At 56.3% G+C, this 24,237-nt stretch overlaps 2 protein-coding genes across 5 annotated transcripts in view; one reads left to right on the top strand and one right to left on the bottom strand.

The window, feature by feature from the left end:
* The first annotated feature begins 7,580 nt into the window (after window positions 1–7,580).
* On the top strand, window positions 7,581–16,027 carry BRI3 (brain protein I3). Its single transcript, XM_060032437.2, has 3 exons — window positions 7,581–7,913; window positions 8,419–8,521; window positions 15,629–16,027. The coding sequence occupies exons 1-3, from the start codon at window positions 7,772–7,774 to the stop codon at window positions 15,759–15,761; spliced, it is 378 nt and encodes a 125-aa protein (XP_059888420.1). The 5' UTR covers window positions 7,581–7,771; the 3' UTR covers window positions 15,762–16,027.
* Window positions 16,028–16,120: 93 nt separating this feature from the next.
* BAIAP2L1 (BAR/IMD domain containing adaptor protein 2 like 1) overlaps window positions 16,121–24,237 on the bottom strand; it is an 87,667-nt gene continuing 79,550 nt past the window's right edge. For 2 of the 4 annotated variants that reach the window (XM_060032433.1, XM_060032435.1), the window contains 2 exons: window positions 18,718–18,755; window positions 16,121–18,131 (listed from right to left, as the gene is read on the bottom strand). In XM_060032433.1, coding sequence (XP_059888416.1) covers window positions 18,056–18,131; window positions 18,718–18,755 — 114 coding nt within the window. In that variant the 3' untranslated portion in view covers window positions 16,121–18,055. The remainder of the gene's footprint in view (window positions 18,132–18,717; window positions 18,756–24,237) is intronic. The other 2 variants (XM_060032434.1, XM_060032436.1) reach the window with 1 other exon arrangement.

Genomic DNA, 24,237 nt, shown 5'->3' with positions numbered 1-24,237 from the left:
TGTCCCCACGTGGGGAAAAGGCAACCCTAGTCTATTACATATGCATGTACCTGACAGGAAAGATGACAAGATCCACCCCACACCATCCACCAGGATTGCTGGGTGGGGGGCAGCAGGGGGACGGTCAGGTCCCACCGAATGTCAGTGCCTGATGTGCCACCGCCCTGTGCAGGGGCCCCAGGCAGCAGCCGGTGCTCAGAGGCAGTAGCCACACTTGGCTGGTGGCCGCTCACTGGGTGCCGCGTGCCGTGTCCTGGGCCTCGCATGCGTGCCGTGTCCTGGACCTCGCACGAAGGTCGGGTGAGCACGTGCTATTGATGCCTCATTTTACAGCAGAGGAAACTGAGTCACGAGTGGGCGCCTCCTCAGCAGGCTAAGGAGACGGAGTAGCGGGCCCCAGACGGCCCGGCCTCCTGGCTCTCAGGCATGGTGTGAGGGGCGCCTGGAGAGGTGGGAGGCCTGCAGGTGACAGAGGCCAGGACCCGCAGCCCTGAGATGGAAAAGCAGGCTGTGTCACCTTTAAAAGAAAGACCACACGATTACACCTCCAACAGGCTACAGGTAGGAAGACAGGAAGAGACCTGTTTTCACTAAAGGCCACTCCTCCTAAATGAAAGGGATAAGGGTTACGTAGTGGGTAGCGCCAAAGACCAAAACTTACGCTACAGCACCCAGCTCTGCTTGCTGTAAGGATGTGAACTGCAGGTAACAGCTCGGTTTGCCAACGGGCTCCTTGGGCAAGGCGGTTCGTGGTAAGCATCTGGGAACCCTCCCACACAGCACACCTGTTACCGCTTTCCACCTGCAGCAGCTGAAAGTACGGGCAGCCCAGGGAGCACAGGACATGCCCTGAACAGAGTGCACGCCTCCGGGGTCCTCCCAACAGCTCCCCGCACAGACCCCGGGTACCCGCTCCTCCTGGCGGAGGTGCACGACACCACTCCCCTTTCCTTGGGTCTTTGTCAAAACTGCAGAAGGAACTTGTCCACAGAAAGTAAAGGGAGGAACCCATGAAAGCAGACGAATGAACAGTGGCCCCATCTGAGGGGGGCCTGGCTCCTGGAATTTCAGGGGTTATTCGTGTCAACATTCCCCACCCCTCCAGTCCCTGCTGACACTTTCTAGGGACACAGGAAAAACCCTGACGCTGGGCCTTTGTCTTTGGTGCCGGTCACATTTTGTCACCTGAGTGGCTCTCCCGCCCCTACAGACCATAAGTCATGGTTTTCATCAAGGATCCCCTGGGCAGTGCTCTTAAACGGGCTTCTCACCGAACCCTCCCAGCTCCCAGAGGTGAAATCTGGTTGGTGGCACCTCGAGCCTCTTCCTAGTGGCGGGACTCCAGGCTCAGAACCTGAGAATCTTGGATTGTGAGCCAGCATTCTGTCCCCCCAGAGACCCGGCCCTTCCTGCGATGGCCCCACCCCCGTGGCCTTCTCCATCACCCATTCATGACGGCCCCTGCCCACCTTCTGCTGGCGCGTAAGTGGACTCTTCCTGGCTCCCGCCCTCAGGCTCCCGCCCACCGGTCAGGGGCATCTCACTGAAGCCAGCCATGTCCACCGTGCAGGGAGCAGGTAGGAGCCACCGAACAGGGCTGGAGAGGGGACCCAGGGTGGGCCTGGCCAGAGGAGGGTACGGGGCAGAGGGGCCCTCACGGCAGAGGCGGCCTCTCCTTCCTGAGGACCCCTGCCCTCTGCAGTCTTCCGGGCCGCTTGTTTTACAAAGCCAGGGCCCCATGACGACATGGTTTCTTCTGCTTCCCTCTGTGGCCTACAGGAAAACTGAGGTATGTGGCAGAATAGACTAATGACCGAGAGAGCAGGAGACCAAGACTCTCCCAGGCCCCGCAGGGCCCCTTAAAAATGACTGACGATGAGGGGAGGCGGATGGGTGACCCACAGAGGTCCTGCCCTGACCTAAGGAAGTGACCTCTCCCCTCAGCTTGGGAGTGGTCATTTGCTTGCCCCCAACCAAAGAAGATGCCTGCTGTCACCAACTTCAGTGCTCTGGTAAATGGTAACGAGTCCACTTGGCGGCAGATTTCAAAGGGAAGTACTTGCTGTAAAGCTGAGTAACTTTCACTGATGCCCGGCGGGGGGTAGAAAATTTGAGCGGTCCATCATTTCCCCTGAATGATACTCTGTAATCACAAAACACCGAGTGAGTCCCAAAGAGCCGTCATCGTCTTAACGAGTGTCTCTCCTACTACCTGGGCACTCTTGTTTTATAAAACCAGGAATGGCCTTCTGGAATGGTCCAGACCTATTTCTAGCCTGAAGCGGGGGTGGGGGTGGGGTGGGGGACACACCTCACAGTCTCTGGGCTGGAGCTCAGTCTGGAGGCAGAAGGACCTAGGTTTGAACCCTCACCTGGGCAAGTGACCCTGAGTTCCTCCATTAGACATTCATTGAGCACCTACTACGTTCCAGGCACTGGGGATGCAGAGATAAGTTACAAGGGGTTCAGTGGACCCAGCTCAGTGGGGAGGTGGCCTCTTGCCTCCAAGTTGGGGGTGATACCTGAGTAGCACAGCCTTGATACGAAGTATGAGTCCCTACAGCGTCCAATGCATAGCAGGAGCGGGATACACGTTGGTTTCTCTCTTGAAGTTCCATTTAGAATTGGCGATTCTGTCATTCTGGAAGGTGATGGGGTAAAACTGCCCCCCACAGAAGAGACGTTGTTGTATTTCTGAAAGGATGGTGGGTATCTTCGTGTAAGGAAGCCTGGCTCCCAGAGGTGAAGTGACTTGTCCAAGTCACACAGGGAGTTTGTAGAACCGTCAGGATGGGGACCACATGCCGCCTCAGCATCCAAATGTGGCTGCAGTTTCCTTGGACCCCCCCCTGCCCTCAGTCAAGAAGTCCTGGAGAAGCACCCTGTTCTGTTACTCTGAATGTGGCAGATGAAAAAGGCGTTCAGATCGTCTTGCGCGTGGTTGCCATAAATGTGTGGACTTTCGTGTTTTAGCTCATCGTTAGTCCAGATACATCACTGACATCTATTGATACTGCAGTGTGTTCAGAGGTTTTGAGTACAGCTGCTTGGTAACTTATTTAGCTAGAAACTTTCTATTCAGAACTTACTCTCTGTTCTTGCGAGAATTGCTAGAAAATGTTGACTTAAGGAGATGCTTCTGTGTTTCATTGCACAAGTAAGTGTGTTCTACTGGGCAGGATTATGCAGTGAGGACCACCTCTTAGAGACTGAAGGGCGTAGTATGGATTTAAATATAGTAAAACATCCAGGCAGACCTCGGAGGTATTTTGGGTCTGGTTCCAGACCGCCGCAATAAAGCGGGTCCCACAATGTTTTTCTTCTCCCAGCGCATAGAGAAGTTAGGTTTACAGCACACTGTAGTCTGTTAAGTGTGCAAGAGCATTAGGTCTAAAAAAAAATGTGCATACCTTAATTAAAAAATAATTTATTGATAATACTAATCCTCATCTTAGCCTTCAGTGAGTCGTAGTAGTAACATTACAGATCGCTGGTCATAGATCACCATCACAAAGATAATAATGAAAAAGCTTGAAACATTGGGACAATTACCAAAATGTACCACGGAGACATGAAGTGAGCAAATGCTGTTGGAAAAGTGGCGCCGACAGACTTCCCGCGGGCCTTCAACTTGTAAAAAATGCAGGTCTGCAAAGTGCAGTAAAGCAAGGTGCACTAAAACGAGGTCTGCCCGTGTATTGTACTTGCGATAAGACAGACCTTGTGATTTGCATGAAATTGTCGTTTGTGTTGTGTAAAAACATCTGTGCTTAATTTCTAAAATATTTAGAAAGATTTTCCTGGTAGAACTGTAAGGCTTGCCATCAAATGGAAAACTCGGTGTTCATCTAAGATAAACATTTAGGAGATATTTGGCAAGGGCTTTCTCCAAGCCAGGCACTTGTAATCAGTTACAGCCTTGAATTTGGAAATGATATTTGCTTCCTTTTTAAAAATTTTACCTTATTTTTGCCACAATCCCAACCCCGTGAGGTGCTCGCTTCTCAGATGCACAGGCAGCCCGTGTGGCGGGTTAGCAGCACTTCTCAAAGCCTGCCAGAAAGGGCGCAGTCCCGGTTTTGGTTTCCTTTGGCTATACCTGAGGACAGTCCTTGGTGACAGTCAAGGTCTGGAGGACAGTGGCACCTTCCCTGGCCCCCTGGCCAGGGGCCAGCACGTCCCCTACCCGACAAGGTCCCCTGCTGAGTGCTCCCAGCAAAAACATGTACGGATAGCAGTTAAAATCATATTCTCATTTCTGTGGAACTGGCAATGCTAAAAAAATTCTTCTGTTAATGTATGCATGATATAAAAGTGGATTGCGAGGAGGATTTCAGAGACCTGAAAAATACGCACAGAGGAAGGTATGTTTCCAAGCCTTCTTCAAGAAGGAAGTGTTTCTGTTAAAATCAGCACACAGCGGCTGGCTTTCCTCTCATGCATTTGCCATGGAGGCCACGTGCCGGTATCGTTAGGGTCACCTGTGCTGGATCAGGGATCCAGAGATCCACCTTCTGTGGCCGGGAGACGGCGGAAAAGTCACGGAACCTCTGTGTGCCTGGGTTTCCTCGTCAAGCGATTGGGGGCTGTTGGTGACTACTTCTCAGGATGGCCCCAAGGATGAACTGAGATAGGAAGTAGCTTGGAGGTGAGGTTACTCCCGGAGGCTGGACTTGCTTCCTGTTTCATATAGAAAACAGAAGCAATCGAAGCCAGCGTCCCCTCCCTCCTCCTGCCCACCTGCCCGAGTGCCCACATGCTCCACCTTCTCCCGCTTCTGTGAGTGGCTCGTCTGGGACTCTGCCAGGGACCCCACATCCTTTTTCCTCCTCCCCCCCTCTTTCTCCCACACCCCCCTCGTCTGCATCCAATTGTTCCCACCAACTTACAAACTGTGCTGTTACTTCCCCTTTCCCTTAAAACACCAGCAAACTGGCAAACACGCAAAAGCTGGTCCTTCCGGCCTCCTCACGGCTGGCTCTCCGACCTCCTTCCAGACTCTGCCCACCTACTGGACCAGCCTCTGAACAGCAAAGTAAAATCACACACCACTCACTGCACCGCCTTGCCTGCCTCACTCCCTATGCCCTTGACCTGCTCATTCTGCACCCCCCCCCCCCCCGCCCCCGGCCGACTTCGCAGCACCGGCCCCACCCCATTGGAGTGTCAGCTCCACAAGGCAGGATGTCGCCAGTTTTGTTGCCTCCTGGGGCAGAGTGTCTGCTCCAAAATACTTGTGGGTGAACTGCCACTGAGACGGCGCAGGTCTTTATCCGAAGGCTAGTGCTTCGCGGATGCATACGCTTTCCTTTGGTTAAGTGTTGCTTCAGGATGTGCGCGATCTGGGTCCACCCGGGCCGCTCAGCCTCCCCACCCGCCCCGTCCCCTCCTGTTGGCTCCTCCCGATCCGCATCCAGGTCCTGGCACCACTGTCACCTGAGCCCGAGACCCTAGCGTCCTGAGTCTCCCATATCCAGCCAGGCGGTCGCCAGGCCTTAGCGGGCTCTCCACCTCACGCACCTGGCCTCTCCTCCCTGTCCCTGCAGCTGTCCCTCCTCTTTGATCCCCCTGCGCCTCTCACCCTTCACGCTGCTGCCGAAGTCACTTTTTCTAATAGGAGATCTGATGCTCCTACTTCTGTTTGAACTCCCAGCGGTTCAGCCCCCTCGCAGGGCTCCGGCCGCACCAGGTGACCTAGAGTCTCGGCAGGTAGTGGGCTGCTGCTCTCTGGGACCGCAGTTCACTCTGCCTGGAATGCTCGTCCCCTGGTCCCTCGGGACCAGTCACTGCTGGCCATACTTTCAGGTGGGGGCACTCCCGGGGCACCCAGCGTTCAGAGGCACCTCCAACTCTCCCCCCTCAAGCCTCGATTGCTGCACTGCTGTAGTGAGGCTTCCTACTGGACCGCTCCTTTTCCGTGGCCAGTTATGTTTGTTCCCCTCAGGCCTTGCTTGGGGGAAGCTTGGCGAGCCGGTCACCCTCGGCTCAATGAAGGAATGACAGGCAGGGGCCTGCTTTGTTGGGAAGTCCCACATCCTGTCATTCACTGAGACATTTCCAAGCGGGGGGGGGGGGGGTAACTGCTGGGGGCGAAAATCTATTATTGGACGAGAAGGGAGCCTGAGGCTATGGGTTCTTCGGAGTTTGATCTGTAAACACAGACACGTGAGGAAGGGAAAATTAACCATGAAATTGAAGACATCTGCCATCTTAACTTGAGTCAGATAGGAAAAGCTGAGGGGTAGGCGGGGAAGGATGGGGGTCCCGCAGGAGTGTCCACAGCTGACGAATCTTAGGAGGCCTGCCCCGAGCCCACTTTTCCTCGCTCCTTGGTGAGGCTTGGGTCGTGCCCCAGTTTTCCCTAGGGCGGGGGGGGGGGGGGGGGCGCGGTCTTGATTTTGGCTGTTCTCACCCTGTGGTTGGTCAGAGCTCACAGCTGCCCCTTGGAGTGCAGGGCCTCCCACCGTAGACAGGACCTCTGCTGGCCGGAAGTCCTTGGCCACTCGGGGCCAGCCTCCATTCTGGACCTGGCTCTCCCCCACCAGTGCCAGCCAGGCCCTTACCCGGCCGCCCCTCCTCCCTTCCCACCGGATTGTTGGGCTACACTTGCGATAAAGAATCTCGATGGTCTCTTAAGAGAAATTAAAAATGAGGCGGGGTCTGAGAGTTGTCCCCGAGCTAGATCAAAGTGCGGGTCACGTGAGAAAGGCTGGGAAACCCCAAACGCTGCAGAAGGCCCGGGAGGGGTGCAGGGGAGCTACAGGGTGTCAGGGCCTGAAGCTCACACATCTGTTTGTTTAGTTTTATTACAAAACCATTAAGCTCTTAGCATGTGACATAGTGCTTCCGTGAGGGCGTGGGACTGAGCGGCCTTGGTGGTACAGTCTAGGTCACTCCCCTCTTCGGAGCCGTCTCCGGACTGTGGACCAGGGGTCAGTACTTCCTTGGGTTGCCGTGAAGATTACCGAACCGAGGAGCAACAGTGGGACAGAACCTGCCACACAGCGGTGCCCGATATTTAGGGTTTGTTCCCAACAGGGGAGTTAATTTGTAATCAGTGGCCACAACCCCTATAAATTACCGAATTTAGTTTGTCAAAAAGAAAACCGAGGACTTGAACGCCAACTGAGCACGAGCAGGCACGATTCACAGGGTCGCTCAGAATGCGGAGGCCCCGGCCCCTCTGTTCGGGGCGGTGACAACCAGGGGGCGGCCTGGGGACTCGTCCGGCCAAGCACCTCCTCCGGGCCGCCCCTGCCCCCCAGGCCTCAGCCCTCCTCAGTGGTGGGTGGGCTCGGGCCCCCGAGGCCCAGCGGGCCAGGAGCGCCGGGAGGGACAGGTCTACAGGCCATAAGGTCACGCCCCTAGTGCGGCGTCTCTGGGTCGGCGTGGGGGCGGGGGCTTTCCTCGCTGTGTGAGGTCTGGGGTCGCGGATGCCGGGTGGGGACGCCCGGACTGAAGGCCCGCGCGGCGGCTGAGAGCGGGCGCGGCTCCTTTAAGACGCCGCCGGCCCCGCCCCACCCCGCCCCACCCCCCCGCGGGAGCCGCGCCACGTGACCCGGGTCTTGTGACCGGCGGGGGGAGGCGCGGGGGGAAGCCCGCGGCACCCGCCTCCAGGGGGCCCAGCCCCACCGCCGCCACCGCCGCCGCCGCCGCCGCCCGCGAGGAGCGGGGCCGGCCGCCGGGCGTCCGGGCTTCCCCGCGAGTCCGAGTCGGAGCGGAGTCAGAGTGCGAGCGGGAGCCGGGCCGGGCGCGGTGGGCGCCGCCCGCCATGGACCACAAGCCCCTGCTGCAGGAGCGGCCGCCCGCCTACAACCTGGAGGCCGGCCAGGGCGACTTCGCGTGCGGCCCGCACGGCTACGGCGCCATCCCCGCCGCCGCCCCGCCGCCGCCCTACCCCTACCTCGTCACAGGTGGGCCCGGGGCCCGGGGAGCGGGGTGGGGGTCGTCCCGGGACTGCAGCTGGCCGAGCGGGCGGGGCCCGGGGCCCCGGGAGCAAACTTTGGGCGGAGTTCTGTGACGACCTTTAACCCCGAAACCAACTTTTCTCCGGACGCGGCAGGGGCGCGGCCGAGGGGAGACCCGGTGGTGGGCAGTCTCCGCTCGGCGAACCTGATGTCGGGACCCCGAGTCTGGGTGTCGCCCGAGGGCCCTCAGCCCACCTGCGCGGTCGCGCGCGCCCGGCTCGCCCTTCCCGGGAAGCATTATTATCTCTCTGCAAATTAACTTTATTAACGAGATGCTGTCTGCAAGTTAACACCTGATAAAGCCCGTAGTAGGCACTTAGTGGACGCTGTTGTCTTGATTTTGAAAAGGATGCGAGTTTTTGGTGGGGAGTGGGGAAGGGCAGGAGAAGTAGATCTCTGACTCCCCGCGTTTTCCTGCCTGTCCCCTTCTGATGTGCTTTCCTGCCCACAGGGTTACCCACGCACCACCCCAGGGTCTACAGCATCCACAGCCGAAATGTCACCCGGTACCCTGCCAATTCCATCGTTGTCGTTGGAGGCTGCCCTGTCTGCAGGTATGTCACGGGCCTGGGGGCCCCAGAAACCTCTAAGAACACACTTACTGAAACTCATAAAACCAGGATCGTTTGGAGACACGGTCAGTCTTGGGACAGGCTGCTCACTGGGGTATGGGAGAGAATGGGTTCAGTGGTCCTTGGGTCCACGCACCTTTCATGGGGCAGAGGGAGCTGGGTTCTCTTTCCTGGGGGAGTTATGTGCTTTGGTGGCCATTGAATCCCGAGTGGGTGGGATGAAGAAATGGTAGCAGTTGGACTGGCAGCCTCTTATCTCCGATTCTGGGAGCTGCAAGTTTGCTCTGCGGTTGGTTCTTGAAGGTGGCAGAAGGTTCTCTTCTCCTGGGAGGGTCAGTTTGAAGTGCGTGGGCAGGAGAGCCCTGACTCAGGTGGCCCGTGTTGGAGGAGCTGGAAGGCCAGGGGGCCAGGGGAGCGGCCGCTGTCAGGGCTGCTTCATGCCATCAGGGCCCTTACCTGCATAAGGGCAGCAACGCCGAGGTTCTTTGGGGTGGGAGCGATATTTCAGATTCTCAACCTTGAGCCTCCAGAATTTTCTGTTTTTGTAGGGCCTGAGAAGCAGCTATTATATGCTTGTTCTGTGTGGGTCTTGAGGATTCAAATTCAGATAAGATTTGGTTCTTGCCCTTGGTGAATTCGACTGCATGGACAATTTAGAAAGTCAGGGCAGACTTGGCAAGTACTGGGCTTTCAGCCTGGGTGGGGAGGTGGGTGGCGGAGGAAGTTGGAGTTCGTGAGATGGAACTGAGAAGCCGTGGCTTACACTTAGGCTTAATTTCAAAAGCGAATCAGGGATGCCCAGAGTGGAGTCGAAGGGAAGTTAACAGTTTGAGTCACAAGGGTCAATTGTGTGGGGAGACAAGGGCCTGGGAAGAGGGGGAACGTCCGGAAGTGGGGGCAGGAGGCTGGACGCGCGAAACCAACTGTGAGTTTGCTAAAGGGGTTGTGGGCAGGGGAGAGCCCTCTGGGTTGCGTGCCGGCCAGGTGGACCTTGATATGCAAACCCTAAGCAGGTGTCTTTTCGGACACATCTGGTGATACTCTAGCCTTTGGAGAATGTGAAGGGGGAGGGGAGACAACTGGCTGCCTCCGGAGAGGAGCTCTCTGCACCCTGCACTGGGCACCTGTGGGCGGCAGAGTTCTTGGGGTTGGGGGCATGTGGGTGGGCTTGGAGATGGGGGGCGCGGTCTGGGAGGCTGGTCCCTTGCAGAGAGAGCCATTGGGAATCCTTTTGGAAAGTTGCACAGAGAGGTGGGCGACGGGAAACACGCTGTGCTTGGCTTTGAGGCTGGTTCAGGGTGCCCAGAGCCTTGCTGTGTGCACGGCCCTTCTGTCCCCAAGGAGCCTAGCTGGGCGATTCCAAGGGCCTGTTTCTGGGCGGGAGGGGTTCCGAGCAATATCCTAAGTGTAAGGAGGGGTTTCAGGCTGGCAGCTGAGGAGGCGCCGCACCTGGAGCAGAGCCCTCTGGCTGGGGTTTCAGCGTCTCCCCGCAGGGCCCAGCCTGCCAGACGAGCTGGGCTCAGATCCTGGCCTTGCCAGCTGCCAGCTGGGCCCGTTTCCCCATCTGGGAGATGGGGTGTCTGATGGGATGGTCCAAGGCTCTTGCTGGCCCAAGGCCCTGAGCGTGGGGGAGGGGAGACCAGCAGTGGAGTTTACGGGCATGGATCCCCCAGGGTTGTGAGCTTCCAGGCTGCTGCAGGACGGGGAGCATTTCCCCTGATCCCTCCCTTTCCCTGGGGTGGGAGCGGTCACAGTGGAGGCCCCGGCTTCTGCCCTCAGCCCCCAAAGTGCAGAATGTGGGTCACCATCTCTCTGCTCTTCTGAGGAGGGGCTTGGGCTCAGGGCTGCTCTAAGGCTGAGGGAGGGCGCCTGCACCGGAACAAGTTTCTTCCCTTCTGTCGGGATCGCTGGCCTCCCGGCCTCTGGGTGGTGGGCGCAGCAGTGGGGAGCAGGTGCTCTGAGAACAAGTTTGGGGGCCCGGGTTGGGAGCACACACTCTGACGCCCTCCAAGGCGTGTCCTCCATGGGCCCTTCTGTCAGCTTAAGGACAGATGCCGGCGGTTAGGGCCCTCCCGGCGCTTGGGCTCTTACACAGGGGTGTCCCGGTCCCCTGCCTGCAGTGCCCTCTGCTGCCGGAGTGGGCCGGGGGCCCGGGGAGGTGGGCAGCAGGAAGCAGGGGAAGGCCGGGTGCTTCCAAGGAAGCTCCGCGGTGGTTTGGGGAGAGGGTGCCTAGTCCCTGGGGACAGCCGGTGTGGCCCCTGTCCAGCGTCATAGGGTTGGGAGACAGGCGGCTTCTCATGTGACCACACTTCCTTCCTTCCCAGCCAGCCTGCCAGGCTCCGTCCCTCCCTGGGAGCTTGGCAGGAGTTTGCCGAAGTCACACGTCTGTGATTCCCTCTGAGTGAGGCCTGGCGTCAGAGGCCTGTGCCACTTGTCACTTTGCCACCGTCTGAGCTTTCCCTTAAGCAGCCTGACCCCATCTTCTCTGTTTAGGCGCTATGAGAGCATTTCTTTCTACTCTTGCAGACAGCATGAGCCTCACCCCACCCCTGTCCACCCGCGGCCCCTGTGGACTGAGCACCGCCTTGGCTGGTGGGGCTTCGGCCAGGCCTCGGGCCTCTCTGAAGCTGTCCTCCTCTGGGGCGTGGGCTGTCCCTGGATGAGGCCACCTTGAGTCTGGGGGCCCGGGGCTGCAGTGGGAGGGCCTGTGCAGAGGGCGCTGGGCAGCGCGGGTCGGAGGCTGGAAGGCACGTCGAGGCGTGGGGCCTGGCTGCACCCGGCTCCCAGCTGGGCGTCCAGTCTTGGGGGTGACCAAAGAGGTAGGAGGGAATCCAGGAACGGCTGGGGTCTTGGAAGCCAAGACGGGCTCAAGGAACGGCTGTGGAGGTCAGGTGCTGCCCAGAGGTCAGGACAGTGATGAGGCTGGGGCTCCGGCCTCGCCCCTGGGAGCGGGCTCTCCCCGGCCCAAGCACTGATGAGCCGGCCCCGGCTCCCGGGCTGCCGCGGGCAGGGCGTGCCGACCGTGGGGGCCTGGGAGTGCTCGGGGCCTCTCTGTCCAGCTGTGCCTGGACTGAGCCTGGGGTCCGGGGAGCCCCGGGAGCCCCAGGCAGGCCTTGCCACCTTGCAGGCCCTCCCTCAGCATTTGTTCTGCTTGGGGAGGCTCTGGGCTACCCGGCCGCAGGCTTGCTCAGAAGCGCCCCTGGAGTGGCCGGCGGCTCCCTGCCCCCGTGGGACCCTGGGACAGCTGGGGGCGAGGTATGACCTGGTCTCTGGAGGGGGCTGGCCAGGTGCTGTGGGGCATCATGCCCCACCCCTGCCTGTCCGCAGGTTCGTGGCCACCTGCACGAAGCCCTCTGCTCCCCTCTCCCGGCTTGTCTGGGGTGGTTCTGCGGCAGATCCTGACCTGAGGCGGCCTTGTGCTGGGAGCAGTGGTGGCACTAACGGGGAGGGGGGGGCTCAGAGGGTAGGGAGGCCCTGGGCTGGGGTCTGGATTGTTCCCAGCCAGGCCACTCGCTGCCTGAACAAGGCTCCGGGCTCCAGCTTCGTGTAAGGGGGACGCGATGGGACGGGGAGGACGCTGTGAGGAAACGGGGGGTGGTGAGGATGGGATGGGACGTGTGTGTTGCAGGGTCTCCGCCGCGCTCGTCCTGGGGCCCCACCCAGCCCAGCTCCCTGAGCAGATGGGTGTCAGTGGAATCGAGTGACCACTTTCCCCGTAAGGTCACAGTCCTTTAAGGAAGTGTTTTCAGAATCAGTTCCCAGGTTTCTCCAGTTTCCGCATCCTCCCCACCCCCGTTTCTCAGGAATGGGGGAGGGGCCTTTTAACCCGCCGCTGAGGCCGCTTGCTCAGTTTGGATTCTGAGCCAGTGGATGAAGAGATGAAGCTCACTCTGAAACGGTGAGGGCTTTTGAGGGGCTTGGAGAGAAAGAGAGGCCACGCCACTTAGGAGAGGCTGGCAGGACGGGCAGGGGGTCCCCTCCCTCCTACGTGGCCCCAGAGGGACAGGTTTGCTCTGCAGGTTTGCTCTGCAGTCAGGACTGGCCTAGAGACCAGGTTGTGTTCTCAGTTCAGAAGATTTTGGATTTTTAAAAACAGTAAATCATGCTAGCACTGCTTTTGAGGTTTGGGCAGTACCCATGGTCAAATATTAACATTTCTGCAGCAAGACACAAATATTCCCATTAAGGGGACACATTAAGACTGTAAATGGCCGCACATCAGTTCAGGTCACATGTGGCTGCCAGCTGGGTTTGGTACAAACTTATAAAAAAGTTCTGCATTCAGAGCTTTTGGCATTTGGAATTGTGGGTAAGAGGTGTGGACTGCGATGCGGGTAGCAGGTCCCTTGGGCTGGGAAGCCACGTTGGCGGGTCGCGCCGTGGTTCTTCATGGAAGGTCTGAGTGTGGAGCAGACCTGCTAGCAGGGCCCGGATTCTGCCCACCTCCCTGGCTGCTGAAGGGAAACGGCCTGGCTCTGCCGCCTTCTTGGGGTGGGCTGGAGGTGAACGGGGGAGAGGGCGTGGGGTCTCATCCCATCAAACCCGCACTCCTGACTGAGGGTGTTGGAAAGGTGTTGGAAAGGGGAAGCCCAAGCTGCCTGCTTTGCTCTGGCTTGAGTGAGTGATGGATCTGGACAGAAAGCACTGCAGGTTTGTGGAATGAGGGAGCGTGTTCCTCCTGCCTGGGGTGCCGGGCCTCCCCCGGCTGGTCTGACTGCTGCTGGGAAGCTGTGCTTACGCGGGGCCAGTCCACTGGCCTCATGGTGGGGAGGGCCCGGATGAGGGTGACCAGCCCTCCTGGGCTTCCTCTAGCTTTAGACAGTGTTGACCAGGGTCTGGGTGGAGAATTAGGGAAGAGGCAGATGGGGGGCTGTTGCTGTTTGACCCCTGACCCCAGAGGACAGGAACAAGTCGCAGACGGGCCAGTTCACGTGGGCGCGGGCACCAGGCAGCCCAGGGCAAGCCCCGCTCCTCCACTGTGGGGAGATGGCCACCACTCGGAGGGCTTCTCCAGCCAGGGGGCGCTGGGTGCCCTCGCAGCAGGGCAGGACCCCGCCTGGCCCTAGCCTCCTCCTGGAGCCTTTGAGTGGACAGGACCCTGGGTTCTAAGCTCTGCCTCTGAACAGCCTTGATCCTTAAGTGAGAGAGTACGGAGCATCTGGTAGTCACTCTTCTCGGGCCTCAGTGGCCCCTGGAGGGGACACGAGGCACCCTGGTGGCTCAGAAGGTTCTCAGCTGGTGCAGGTGACACAGCTGTGAGGCCTAGTTCAACTCTGTCCTGTGCTTCTCCTCCCTTGGACGTTGTAACCGAACGTACAAACCGGTGTGAGTCTGGGGATTTCAGCTGTAGGTGGAACCTGGTTCGGTGCCTGGAGGAAGCAGGGAGTTGGGGCCATGGCTCCCCGAGTGGTCCCAGGCCGTCTGACCGCCTCCAGTTATTCTCGGGTGGCCTGATTAGTACCAGTAGGTGTAGGAGCTGTCAGCAGCGACTGCACAGGGCAGGCGTGTTCTGGGCCCGGGGCAGCCTGTCACGGCCTCCTTTGTGTGGAGCCACGGGTGGTGGTTCAGGGCCTTCTGGAAGCCCCCGCTCCCTACTTCGGCCGCGTGGCCTCGGGTGCTCTCTCAGCACGTTCTTCTGCCACCCAGTCTGAGAGGGCCTCGAAGCTGGGGCAGGTGGGGTCTGGGCGGGCACGGGGCACAGCGTGGTGACCCGACAGCCTGTGTTGTACTGTCTGTGCCGGAAATGGCGGGCCTGCTGACAGATGCTGGCCAGCTGATGCGCTTTCCCTTGGGGTGGGCCTGGCCTGTGGGCGGCGTCCGTGAGCCTGGGCTCAGCAGGTGTCTCCGCTGCAGGGCTGCTCAGAGCCTTTCCTCAACTAACTCGGGGCGTGAGGCAGGTCCCCAAGACCCCCCCCCCGCCCTTGGTCTCTCTGCAGTGTTCCCAGGGCTTCCAGTGGCCAGGCCCGCTGGGAGGTGCTGCGGGAGTGGTGTGTCCACCGCGTGCTCTTCTCTGGGGCAGGGCTTGGAGTCGGTGTCCCGGCTGAGCTGCCCCTCGCTGGGCCCCCACAGCCCTGCTCGCCCGCCCCCCGCCCCCCGCCGCTGCCCACGCTTGTTGGTTGGGCTGAACCTTCCTCTCCACACAGGCAGCCAGAGGAGGGTCGTGGGCATGAAGGATCCTTACTGTGTTTGAGGACAATAAGGTGGCTTCAGGAAGCCCAAGGACCTTGGTGTGTGCGTTGGGGGACAGGCTGGGGTCCCGAGGGCGGGGCACTGGTTCTGCACTGCAGCTGGCGCGGGGCTGGGCCTGCGGGGCCCGAGAGACACGCTTCTGGGGGGCGGGCTCATGGGCGTCACCCGAGGAGCTGAGCACATGGCTCCTTCTTCCCCCCTTCGGGGCCTTTGAAAAGGACCCGACCGGGGTGTAGCCCTTGTGGGCACACAGCGCGGGGATGACCCCTAGCGGTCCCAGGGATTATGGACTGTGCACGTTGAAGGTTATCATGACTTCTTCCGAAGAGGAAGCTTTGAGATTAAATTTCTCAAGATAAGTGACATGGTGTGAACATAGTGTGAACATGGCTGCTTTTAGTCTTTCACTAGAATCTGCTCCCCGCACCGAAACCAATAAAAATCACACAAAATCCAAACTCTGTCACTATTTTCGGAATTTCCCTGTAGGGAATGGGAAAATAAGTCTAAAACTTTTCAATGTTGGGAAAAAAATATCCTAAAGTGATTTGGGTTTCTTGGTTTTGTTCTCAGAGACATAAGAATTTTTATAGAAACCAGCATTTGTCTCTTGTTCCTCATTTTGTAAGAGAAAACATGTGGCAGGTTATATGGCAGCCAGATGTTCTTGCCTTTATCAGTAGGTGCTGGTGCCTCCCAAGCGGCTCTTCTCTCCTCTTCACGTTTTCTGTGCAGCCACCGGTGGCAGCTGGCCGTCCCCTCCACGACCAGCGCCCCAGCTCTGGAGGCGCCTAGGCTTGTGGACGTGGGTGGAGGGCGCCTTGGGGACAGGGGTCCGCTGGGCTGGCAGGCCTTGGGTCTGCGAGGGCCCTAACCCGCGTGCCCCCTCTCTCTCCGCAGGGTCGGGGTTCTGGAGGACTCCTTCACCTTCCTGGGCATCTTCTTGGCCATCGTCTTGTTCCCCTTTGGGTTCATCTGCTGTTTTGCCTTGAGGAAGCGAAGATGCCCCAACTGTGGAGCAAACTTTACTTAAAGGGAACAGCACACCTGGCTTCCCCACACCCAGCTCTCTTTTTCTAATGTAAATGTCGTGTACAATAGCTTCATGGGATTCAGCTTCAGGACTGTTTTGTAAAGGGAGGTGGGTGGACTGGGCGCGGGAGCCACAGGGAGTGTGGCCGCGCACGGCTCCCAGGTCAACGACAGCTCAGTAAGGCACTGCTTTTATTTTTTGCAGTCTTCAGTTTGGGAAAGGTGAGACATACTGCTTTAAATAAATGAGATCCATACCGTTGTTCACCTGGTTTCGCTTATTCAGTGCACACTGCCACTTACAGAAATCTGCCACTTACAGAAATCAAGTTTTGTTATGAAAATTTCAAACATATACAAAATAGAGAAGAGCGTTACCTCTCCTAACTCAGCTTCAACATTATCCAGTTCACACCGACCTTCTGTTATTCCTCATTAGGCATTTACAGCTCAAAAACTGTGCTTGTTTTCAAGTTTGTATTATTATAATGAAACCTAATACCTTGACATTTACAGAGCACGCACCCCAGTGCCCAGGACCTAAGGCAAGGCCTCCCGTGCTGTGTGACGCAGGTAAGTGACGGCTGTCGTCCCTTCTGTGGAGGTGTAGAGGGTCTGGGTGAGCCAGGTGGGCCTGCAAGTGGCGTCTGATAATCCCAGGACCTGTGCCATCCCTGTAACCAGAAGACCCCCAGCAGCAGAGCTCTGGGGGCCGGGGCCACGGTGTGACACCCCCTGCCCTTTTTCCCTTAATTAACACGTCTCTACACCTCACTCCCTCCACACTGTTGAAAATAAAGGGCTTCTGAATCCTACTCTTATTAAACGGTGAGAGGAGCAACGGGCCATGTGACTAATTTGATTGTGTTTTCTTCGCTGGTGGAAGGGTCTGCTCTCAAAAGACAAGTGTGCTGCTTGACAGAGGCCCTTAGCCTGCGGGTCCTGGGAGCCCTCACACAGTCCCAGACCCCCACCACCAAGCGGTCATAGCCGACCAGCCAGGAGGAAGACAGGACCAAGAACCCAAAGCGTCACACGCTTACACTGGTTTACCTGCATTTGACCCTGACCAATTTCAAGCTTATAGAAAAATAATATTCATGGCAAAGCCAAAAGCTGTGGTTAGCAACAAGCCCCCCTCCCCTGCCCCCATACAGTGGATGGCCTGTGTGTGAGTTTTCATCACCACTCCCCACTCCTCCAAATTGGGCGTAGTCCCTGACAGCCAGAGATAAATCCTGCCACTGGCTCTGCCTTGCCGCGCCGCTGCAGAAGCCCAGGTTCCGGGTATGCCGGCGTGGGGCTCAGCCGAGGTGCAGCCTCCCGCTACCCTCCCCCGGCTCCCAGAGGTCCTCCTGGCTCCAGCAGTGCTGTTTGCAGTTTCAGCACCTGACTGAAAAGTGGAGAAACTTGCACCCCAACAGGTTTCAGAGTAAATCAGTGACGGAGGCAGCTTTGGTCAACTAGCTTAGTGAGAGGAGCCTGGGTTTCTACGTGTGGAGTCCCCAGATGCATGTGTTATTACCCTGTGAGCCAGGCCCGCATGTGGCATGGCCTGGCATGTTTTCATTGGTATCCCAGTTGGTAACTCAGAACGCCAAATTCAGTACCTCTTAGAAAGTATTCAAGTGCTAATATCATGGCTGTGATAGGAGAATTCTCAGTGCTCTTAGCGCTGTGTCTAAATCACGAGAACTTGCGGGATGCTTCATCTTGGGTAGGGCTGCATTTGACTTAAGCAAACATTTAGAAGTTTTTAAGTTAAATTTTATACAATATTCTCGTAATTTATATTGCTTAAGGTTATTTGCATGCTGGGATGCAAATCTACACAGTGATTTCTTTAAACATCGTAATGCTATTTAAGAGCACATGCTTTATAAAATAAAACTGATCTTATCTGCGTTCAGGTGCAGAAAGCCAGTCACAGAAGCATCAACTATCCCTTATTCTGGCTATTAAAAAAAAATCATAGAATATTAAAAGAAAATGATACAATAGGATTGGAACCAAATTTACAGTTCTTGAAAATTTACAGTTCTTGAACAGAATAGGAAGAAAATACTTTAAATGATTGAGTTGTATCTAAACTATGATGTAGTTACCTTAAAGACAAATATGTAAACCCAGCTATGTTAAATTAGAAAATGCACTGATTTGCTCGAGTGGAATACATGTAAAATCAGGCACCCTCCGGTGAAGCTTTACAACAGGACAGCACTTATCACAAACGTATACCTATCATTTCCCAAGCGAGAACCGAACGGGGAACCAGAAGAATCTGGGGCCACCTTTTCATCGAATGACTGGTGCTGAGCGATCATTTGTCACTGTTGGTCGGAGTTTCACAGTAGCAAAGGGATTTTCTCTGCTGGGGAGGCGGGGGGAGAAAAAAATTGTAAGACAGGGATTTGGTTCAGAAAAAGAGCTAATAACTCTTGCTCTTGTTCTGTAAAATTATATAGCTTATATAAATCCCAGACATTTTCTGAACATGAAAGTTTTGTTTTGTGACAGTTCTCTCCATGCGCCCATTATAAGCTGCTAATTGTTTCGTTTTGGCTGCAGTGAGAAAGGCCTCAGGCCTGGGGGTCCTCTGGAAGCGGGGCCTGGAGGGCCTGCCCAGCATCTGCCCTGATCCAGAAGGGAGTTCCCCTGGCCTCATGTTGCGTTTGGCACTTAATAATGCAGCCGCTGTCCTAGAAGGCTCTCCCACCACCACCTTCCCACCCCACACAGGACTGCAGAGAGGTATGCTGCCCTCTGTCTGAAATGTTTAAAACTCTGGACAGTTCTGTAATGGGCGGTGGGCTTCCCTGGCGGTCCAGTGGTTAGCACTCCACGCTTTCATTGCCGAGGGCCTCGGTTCTGTCCCTGGTCGGGGAACTGAGATCCTGCAAGCCCAGTTCTCCTAGGCTGAGCAAGGGGGAGGGCCCTGGTGGAGGAAAGTAACATACCTGAGAAAAGGAGGCTTTGCAAACCCATTTGCATCATTCTGTGGGAAAGAAAAAGAAGTTTATGGAAGGCTCATGAAATTGGGACATTTTTAATAAGACCTGAAGGTAAAGACATCTAAAGCGTAAGGGACTGCTTGAAGCTACGCATGTTTCAGAGCCTTGGAGTCTCAATTCATTTGTCTCATTTATCTAAATTCACTCGGAAGCGTAAGGGCAAGAACAGAAGACATTCTGAAACACAGTGAGGGACCCTTACAGATGCTGGAACATCTTAGAGGGAAACACAAGGTCTGCTGCTCCCTGCCTGTGGCCTGAATTCACGTGCAAAACTGTAGTGATTAAGGTTGGCTTTTTGCGAGCCCGATCCTGAACGATGCCATGAGAAACAGTAAAAAGAAAACCTTGTTGGGTTTCAGTGCCGTAGACTGGTGCCAACTGCCAAGCAGAGATCTGATGTTGCAGAAGTTCCGTAATTGCGGGAGAGAGAGGACAGAACAGTGCAGGCACTGTCTTTGCCTTCAGGAATTGCCAGAGCTCTCTCGGAGCCCCGGCCTCCGGCTCCCAGGGGCTCGGGGTCTCCCAGTGTGGCCGGGGACCAGGTGATTGTGTGTCCTCTCCTTCATTCCACAAAGAATCTGCTTTAGATCTGCTCTGGCTGTTGTAAGAAATCACTGGCCCAAGCTGGCGGGCTTATTCAGATGGCTGCCCAGGAGAGGGCAGTGTCATGCCATCTGACCAGGGCCACCAGGCCAGCTCCGAGGATGCCCCATGGTCTCAGGGCTTGCAGGCCTCTGAGCTGCTCTCACTTCACGTTGCCAGTTGCCAGCGTGGGGCTGAAGGCCACGCCTGGAGTAAAAGCCAGGCCAGGGCTCCCTTGGGATGGCCTCTCCTGGGTGCTGGATGTACAGACTCAAGGCAGAAGGGGGCTGGGGGCACCAGGGCTACTTCGCAGACCTGCGCCTGCTGTCTCCGGGCCTCTGGGGACCTCACACCTTGACCTTGAACCTGGAGCCAGTAAGGTCATCCCGAGGGGGAGCCCCAGCACCAGGGGCAGCCAGCCCGATGTCCGGATTCAATGTCTCCCTCTCAGGATTGAAGCGCAAAGCAGCTGCCCTGCTCGTTAGCACATCCTAAAAGGGCCTGTCCCCACAGGGCTGCCGGGCTTGCTCAGCAGGCCTCGGAGTGAGCAGTTTCTGGTGTGAATGTTACAGGATGAGTAAGGGCTAACTTATGATTTGTTTTAAAAATACCCCAGAATGCCTGTCGTGCAGTCCCACACATGCTCAGGGTGCTGGCATTAACCTGCTGCCCAGAGCAGGTGCCCCCAGGCTGGGGAGGCTGAGTCCAGGCTGTGACTGTGGCTCAGGGGGAGGCCGGCTGCATCCTCCCGGCCTGGAAGGCCCACGTCCTGCCAAGCTGGACTCCCCGGATGCGGCCTCTGCAGGGCATGTAACAGAAACCACCTTCCTGCCTGTCCTTGGGGCAGGACACTGTCCCCCTCTCCTGTGTGTCCTCAACTTGAGGAGTGCCCCCACTGCCTTCAAGGCAGAAACCTTGGAGCCTGACTAAACTCTGAAACGAGCTTAGCCATGGTTTCACAGGCTGTGTTATCTGGGTGACACGACATGGTGAGAGAAACAAACACTGGAGGAGATGCGCTGAAGTCCAGCCCTGGCGGTAAAGTGGCAAGAAGTAACAACTTGTGGTATGAGGAAAGAGAGCAAAATGACTCCTAAGATGGCAGCCCGAAGCTACCGGGCCCTGGCACATGCCCCAGCGAGCCCACTTCTGGTTGGTACAAGCAGCATGCGTGCACATTAGCACTGAGACACCCGCTAGGATGCATGGGGCAGCCCTATCCCAACAACAGGAGAGATGTCAGGCAAAACGTTCTCTGACATAAATCGTAGCAATGTTTTCTTAGGTCAGTTTCCCAAGGGAATAGAAATAAAAGCAAACATAAACAAATGGGACCTAATCAAACTTACAAGCTTTTGCACGGCAAAGGAAACCATAAACAAAACGAAAAGACAACCTACAGACTGGGAGAAAATCTTGGCAAACTATGTGACCGACAAAGGCTTAGTTTCCAAAATATACGAATAGCTCATACAGCTCAATAACAAAAAAACATTCCAATCCAAAAATGGACAGAAGGCTTAGACATTTCTCCAAAGAAGACATACAGATGGGCAACAGGCACATAAAAAGATGCTCAGCATTGCTAATTATTAGAAAAATACAAATCAAAACAACAGTGAGGTTCCACCCTCACACTGGTTAGAATGGCCATTATTAAAAAGTCCACAAATGCTGGAGAGGGTGGGGAGAAAAGAGAGCCCTCCTACACTGTTGGTGGGAATGTAAATTGGTGCAGCCACTATGGAGAACAGCATGGAGGTTCCTTAAAAAACTAAAAATAGAATTGCCATATGAATCAGCAATTCCACTCCTGGGCAGATATCTGGACAAAGCTCTAATTCAAAAAGATAAATGCACCCCAACGTTCATAGCAGCACTATTTACAATAACCAATATACAGAAACAACCTAAAGTGTCCATCAACAGATGAATGGATAAAGAAGATAGGGTACATATATACAATGGAAAGAGTGAAATAATGTCATTTGCAGCAACATGGATGGACCTATGGATTATTGTACTAAAAGAAGGAAGTCAAAAAGAGAAAGACAAAACCAATATGATATCACTTATATGTGGAATCTAAAATATGACATAGGGACTTTCCTGGTGGTCCAGTGGGTAAGATGCCACGCTCCCAATGCAGGGGGCCCGGGTTCGATCCCTGGTTGGGGAACTAGATCCCACACGCATGCAGCAACTAAGATCCCAGGTGCCACAACTAAACATGCCACAAAGATCCCACGTACTGCAACTAAGATCCGGTGCAGCCAAAATAAATAAATATTTTAAAGAAATAGAATATGACACAAATAACTTATTTATGAAACAAATAGATTCACAGACAGAAAACAAACATGGTTACCAAAGGGGAACACGGGGAGGGATAAATTAGAAGTTTGGGATTAACAGATACACACTACTATACATAAAATAGGTAAACAAGGTTCTACTGTATAGCACAGGGAACTGTATTCAGTATCACGTAATGTACTGTAATGAAAAAGAATAGGTTTAAAAATGCATACATATGTATGACTGAATCACTGTGCTGTACACCTGAAACTAATGCAACGTTGTAAATCAGTTATTCTAACAGGAGGGATGACAGCCTCTGTTGAGACACCAGTGGAACCACAGGAGGACACAGTTCTGTCTACGCAGGGCCAGACCAGACAGGCACCCAGCGTCCAGAGGAGGGCAGCCTGGACTGTGAGATGGGACAGCTGGGGGGACTCCTGGAGGGCCGGTAATGCTCCAGCTCCTGATTGGGTGTTGGTTATATGGAGTCACTTTGTGAAAAGTGACTTTTCTTGCACTTCTCTGTATATGGTATTCAATATTTACCAAAAAAAAAAAAAAAATAGGACCTTTTCAGAAAGGTGTCCTCTTTAACACACCTGCCAGCGAGCTTATTGCCACGGCCGCCCTCCTCCCAGCTCCCTTCTCCGCGAAGGCACATCGTTTGCCCAGCGAGGAGCTCAGGATCCGCTGGCCTCAGACCCGCCCGCACGGCCCACCCCCCGCCGGCTGAGCCAGGAGCCGCCTGTCCCTCTACTGCCTCCCCGAGCCTGCGGTGAGGGGTTCGGGGTCTCCCCCCACACCCCATCTTGCCCTCCTCCGTCGCCTGGCACACGTTGCCCTGTCCAGGAGCACCGAGGGCTCTGGAGGCCCTTCTTGGTCGTTCTGTGACCCATCTCGGCACAGCTCCTGGCGTGCCCGGGGCACCTCCTCTGTCGCAGTGTGGGCCACACAGCATGCGCTCGGAAGAGCCCCGCCCCGCCCGCCGTCGGGGAGACACCGGTCCTCACTCACCTCTCGGGTTCTGCTCGAGTTCGCAGCACGCGTCCCGCCCCCACTTCGCTCAGGCTTCACAGAGCACGACTCCCAGGTGCTGGTCCCTCTGCTGGGCTGCACCCTTGGCCACGGCCTGTCACGTGTTCTGTGTCCCCTCTTGGCAGCCGGCATGCTTCCCTCCCCACGAGTGGCCAGGCTGCCAGGGGACAGCGGGGCCGGGGGAGGCCTGGGGACTGGATGGCGAGACAGCCCACAGGTGGGAACAGGCATGGGACATGCCTGGTGACTTCTCCCGAAAAACCCCAAACCCCAGTCCACCTGGAGGTGGCCCTTGCTGGCTGTCACGGTGTCCGCTTCGCGCCCCCTCCCCGCCACCCCGGAGTTCTGCCTGGGTGTCTACTGCGTGCCCGTGTGCCTTGACGATGACGCGGTCCCAGCCTACAGGTCAGCTCAGACCCGCAGCCACAGGCAGACGCACAGAGGTGATGGCACCCGCGGCCCGGCCAAGGCTCTGTTGAGAAGCCTCGCGGGGAGTCCTCCACGCCCCTGGGGACCGAGCCATCCTGCAGACAGCAGGGCCTGAGGGACGGGCCCTAGGGCTTCCTTGGTGCCTGCCCTCCTGCACGGCTGCTTCCTCGGACAGAACGTCCCTTCCTCTCCACCGCCAGCTGGAGAGCAGCTTCGCGTGGCCCGCGGTGTGAGCAGCCCTGAGTGACACTGCTTTACGTGTTAACAACTAACTCAGTCCTCAGCTGCAGGCTGGACTCTCCCAGTTCACAACCTCTGACCCAGTTCAACCCCTTTATTATTTTTTTTTTAATTTATTTTTGGCTGCATTGGGTCTTAATTGCTGCACACAGGCTTTCTCTAGTTGTGGAGAGCGGAGGCTACTCTTCGTTGCGGTGTGCGGGCTTCTCATTGCAGTGGCTTCTCTTGTTGTGGAGCACGGGCTCTAGGTGCACGGGCTTCAGCAGTGGCGGCACGCGGGCTCTAGAGTGCAGGCTCAGTAGTTGTGGCACACGGGCTTAGTTGCTCCGCGGCATGTGGGATCTTCCCAGACCAGGGCTCGAACCCGTGTCCCCTGCATTGGCAAGTGGATTCTTAACCATTGCACCATCAGGGAAGCCCAACCCGTTTATTCTTAAATGGGAAACTGAAGCCCAGACGGGGAAAGCCAACTGCTCTGGTCATGGAGCTCTTTTCTGAAACCAACGTGCCCACTCGGTGAGGCGGGGGGTAGGGGTGGGGGGTGGAGGCAGCACCCACTCAGCGCAGCTCCTACAGGTCGCCAGACGCGCTTTGAAATCAAAGTGTGTGGGTTTGAGGGCTTGGTTTCTCAATAGCTATTTAAAGCCCAGTTATCGGATTACTTAAAAGCTACTGCCACTAAGGCAGAGAGCACGTGACCGACCCCCAGCCCCTCGGTACTGAAAAGACGGCATCTCATCTCTTGAGATGGGACGTCCCAGGGCAGCTGGGTCCACCTCACTGGGTTCAGGAACATTCTCTGGTGGGTGGCTCCCAGGTATACCCTAGGTATCCTGGTGTTTAAACAAAACTCGACGTGTAACTGACAGTATT

The sequence above is a fragment of the Delphinus delphis genome, chromosome 15, assembly GCF_949987515.2.
Source record: "Delphinus delphis chromosome 15, mDelDel1.2, whole genome shotgun sequence".
NCBI lineage: Eukaryota > Metazoa > Chordata > Mammalia > Artiodactyla > Delphinidae > Delphinus > Delphinus delphis.
The sequence above is the reverse complement of the archived record's forward strand: the minus strand, read 5'-3'. Positions and strand labels throughout refer to the sequence as shown.

Excerpts from the sequence above, each read along its gene's own strand:
- BRI3 (XM_060032437.2), top strand. The coding sequence starts at position 7,772 with ATGGACCACAAGCCCCTGCTGCAGGAGCGGCCGCCCGCCTACAACCTG. Across the intron at positions 7,914-8,418 it reads CTACCCCTACCTCGTCACAG|GGTTACCCACGCACCACCCC; the intron begins GTGGGCCCGGGG and ends TCCTGCCCACAG. Across the intron at positions 8,522-15,628 it reads GGAGGCTGCCCTGTCTGCAG|GGTCGGGGTTCTGGAGGACT; the intron begins GTATGTCACGGG and ends CTCTCTCCGCAG.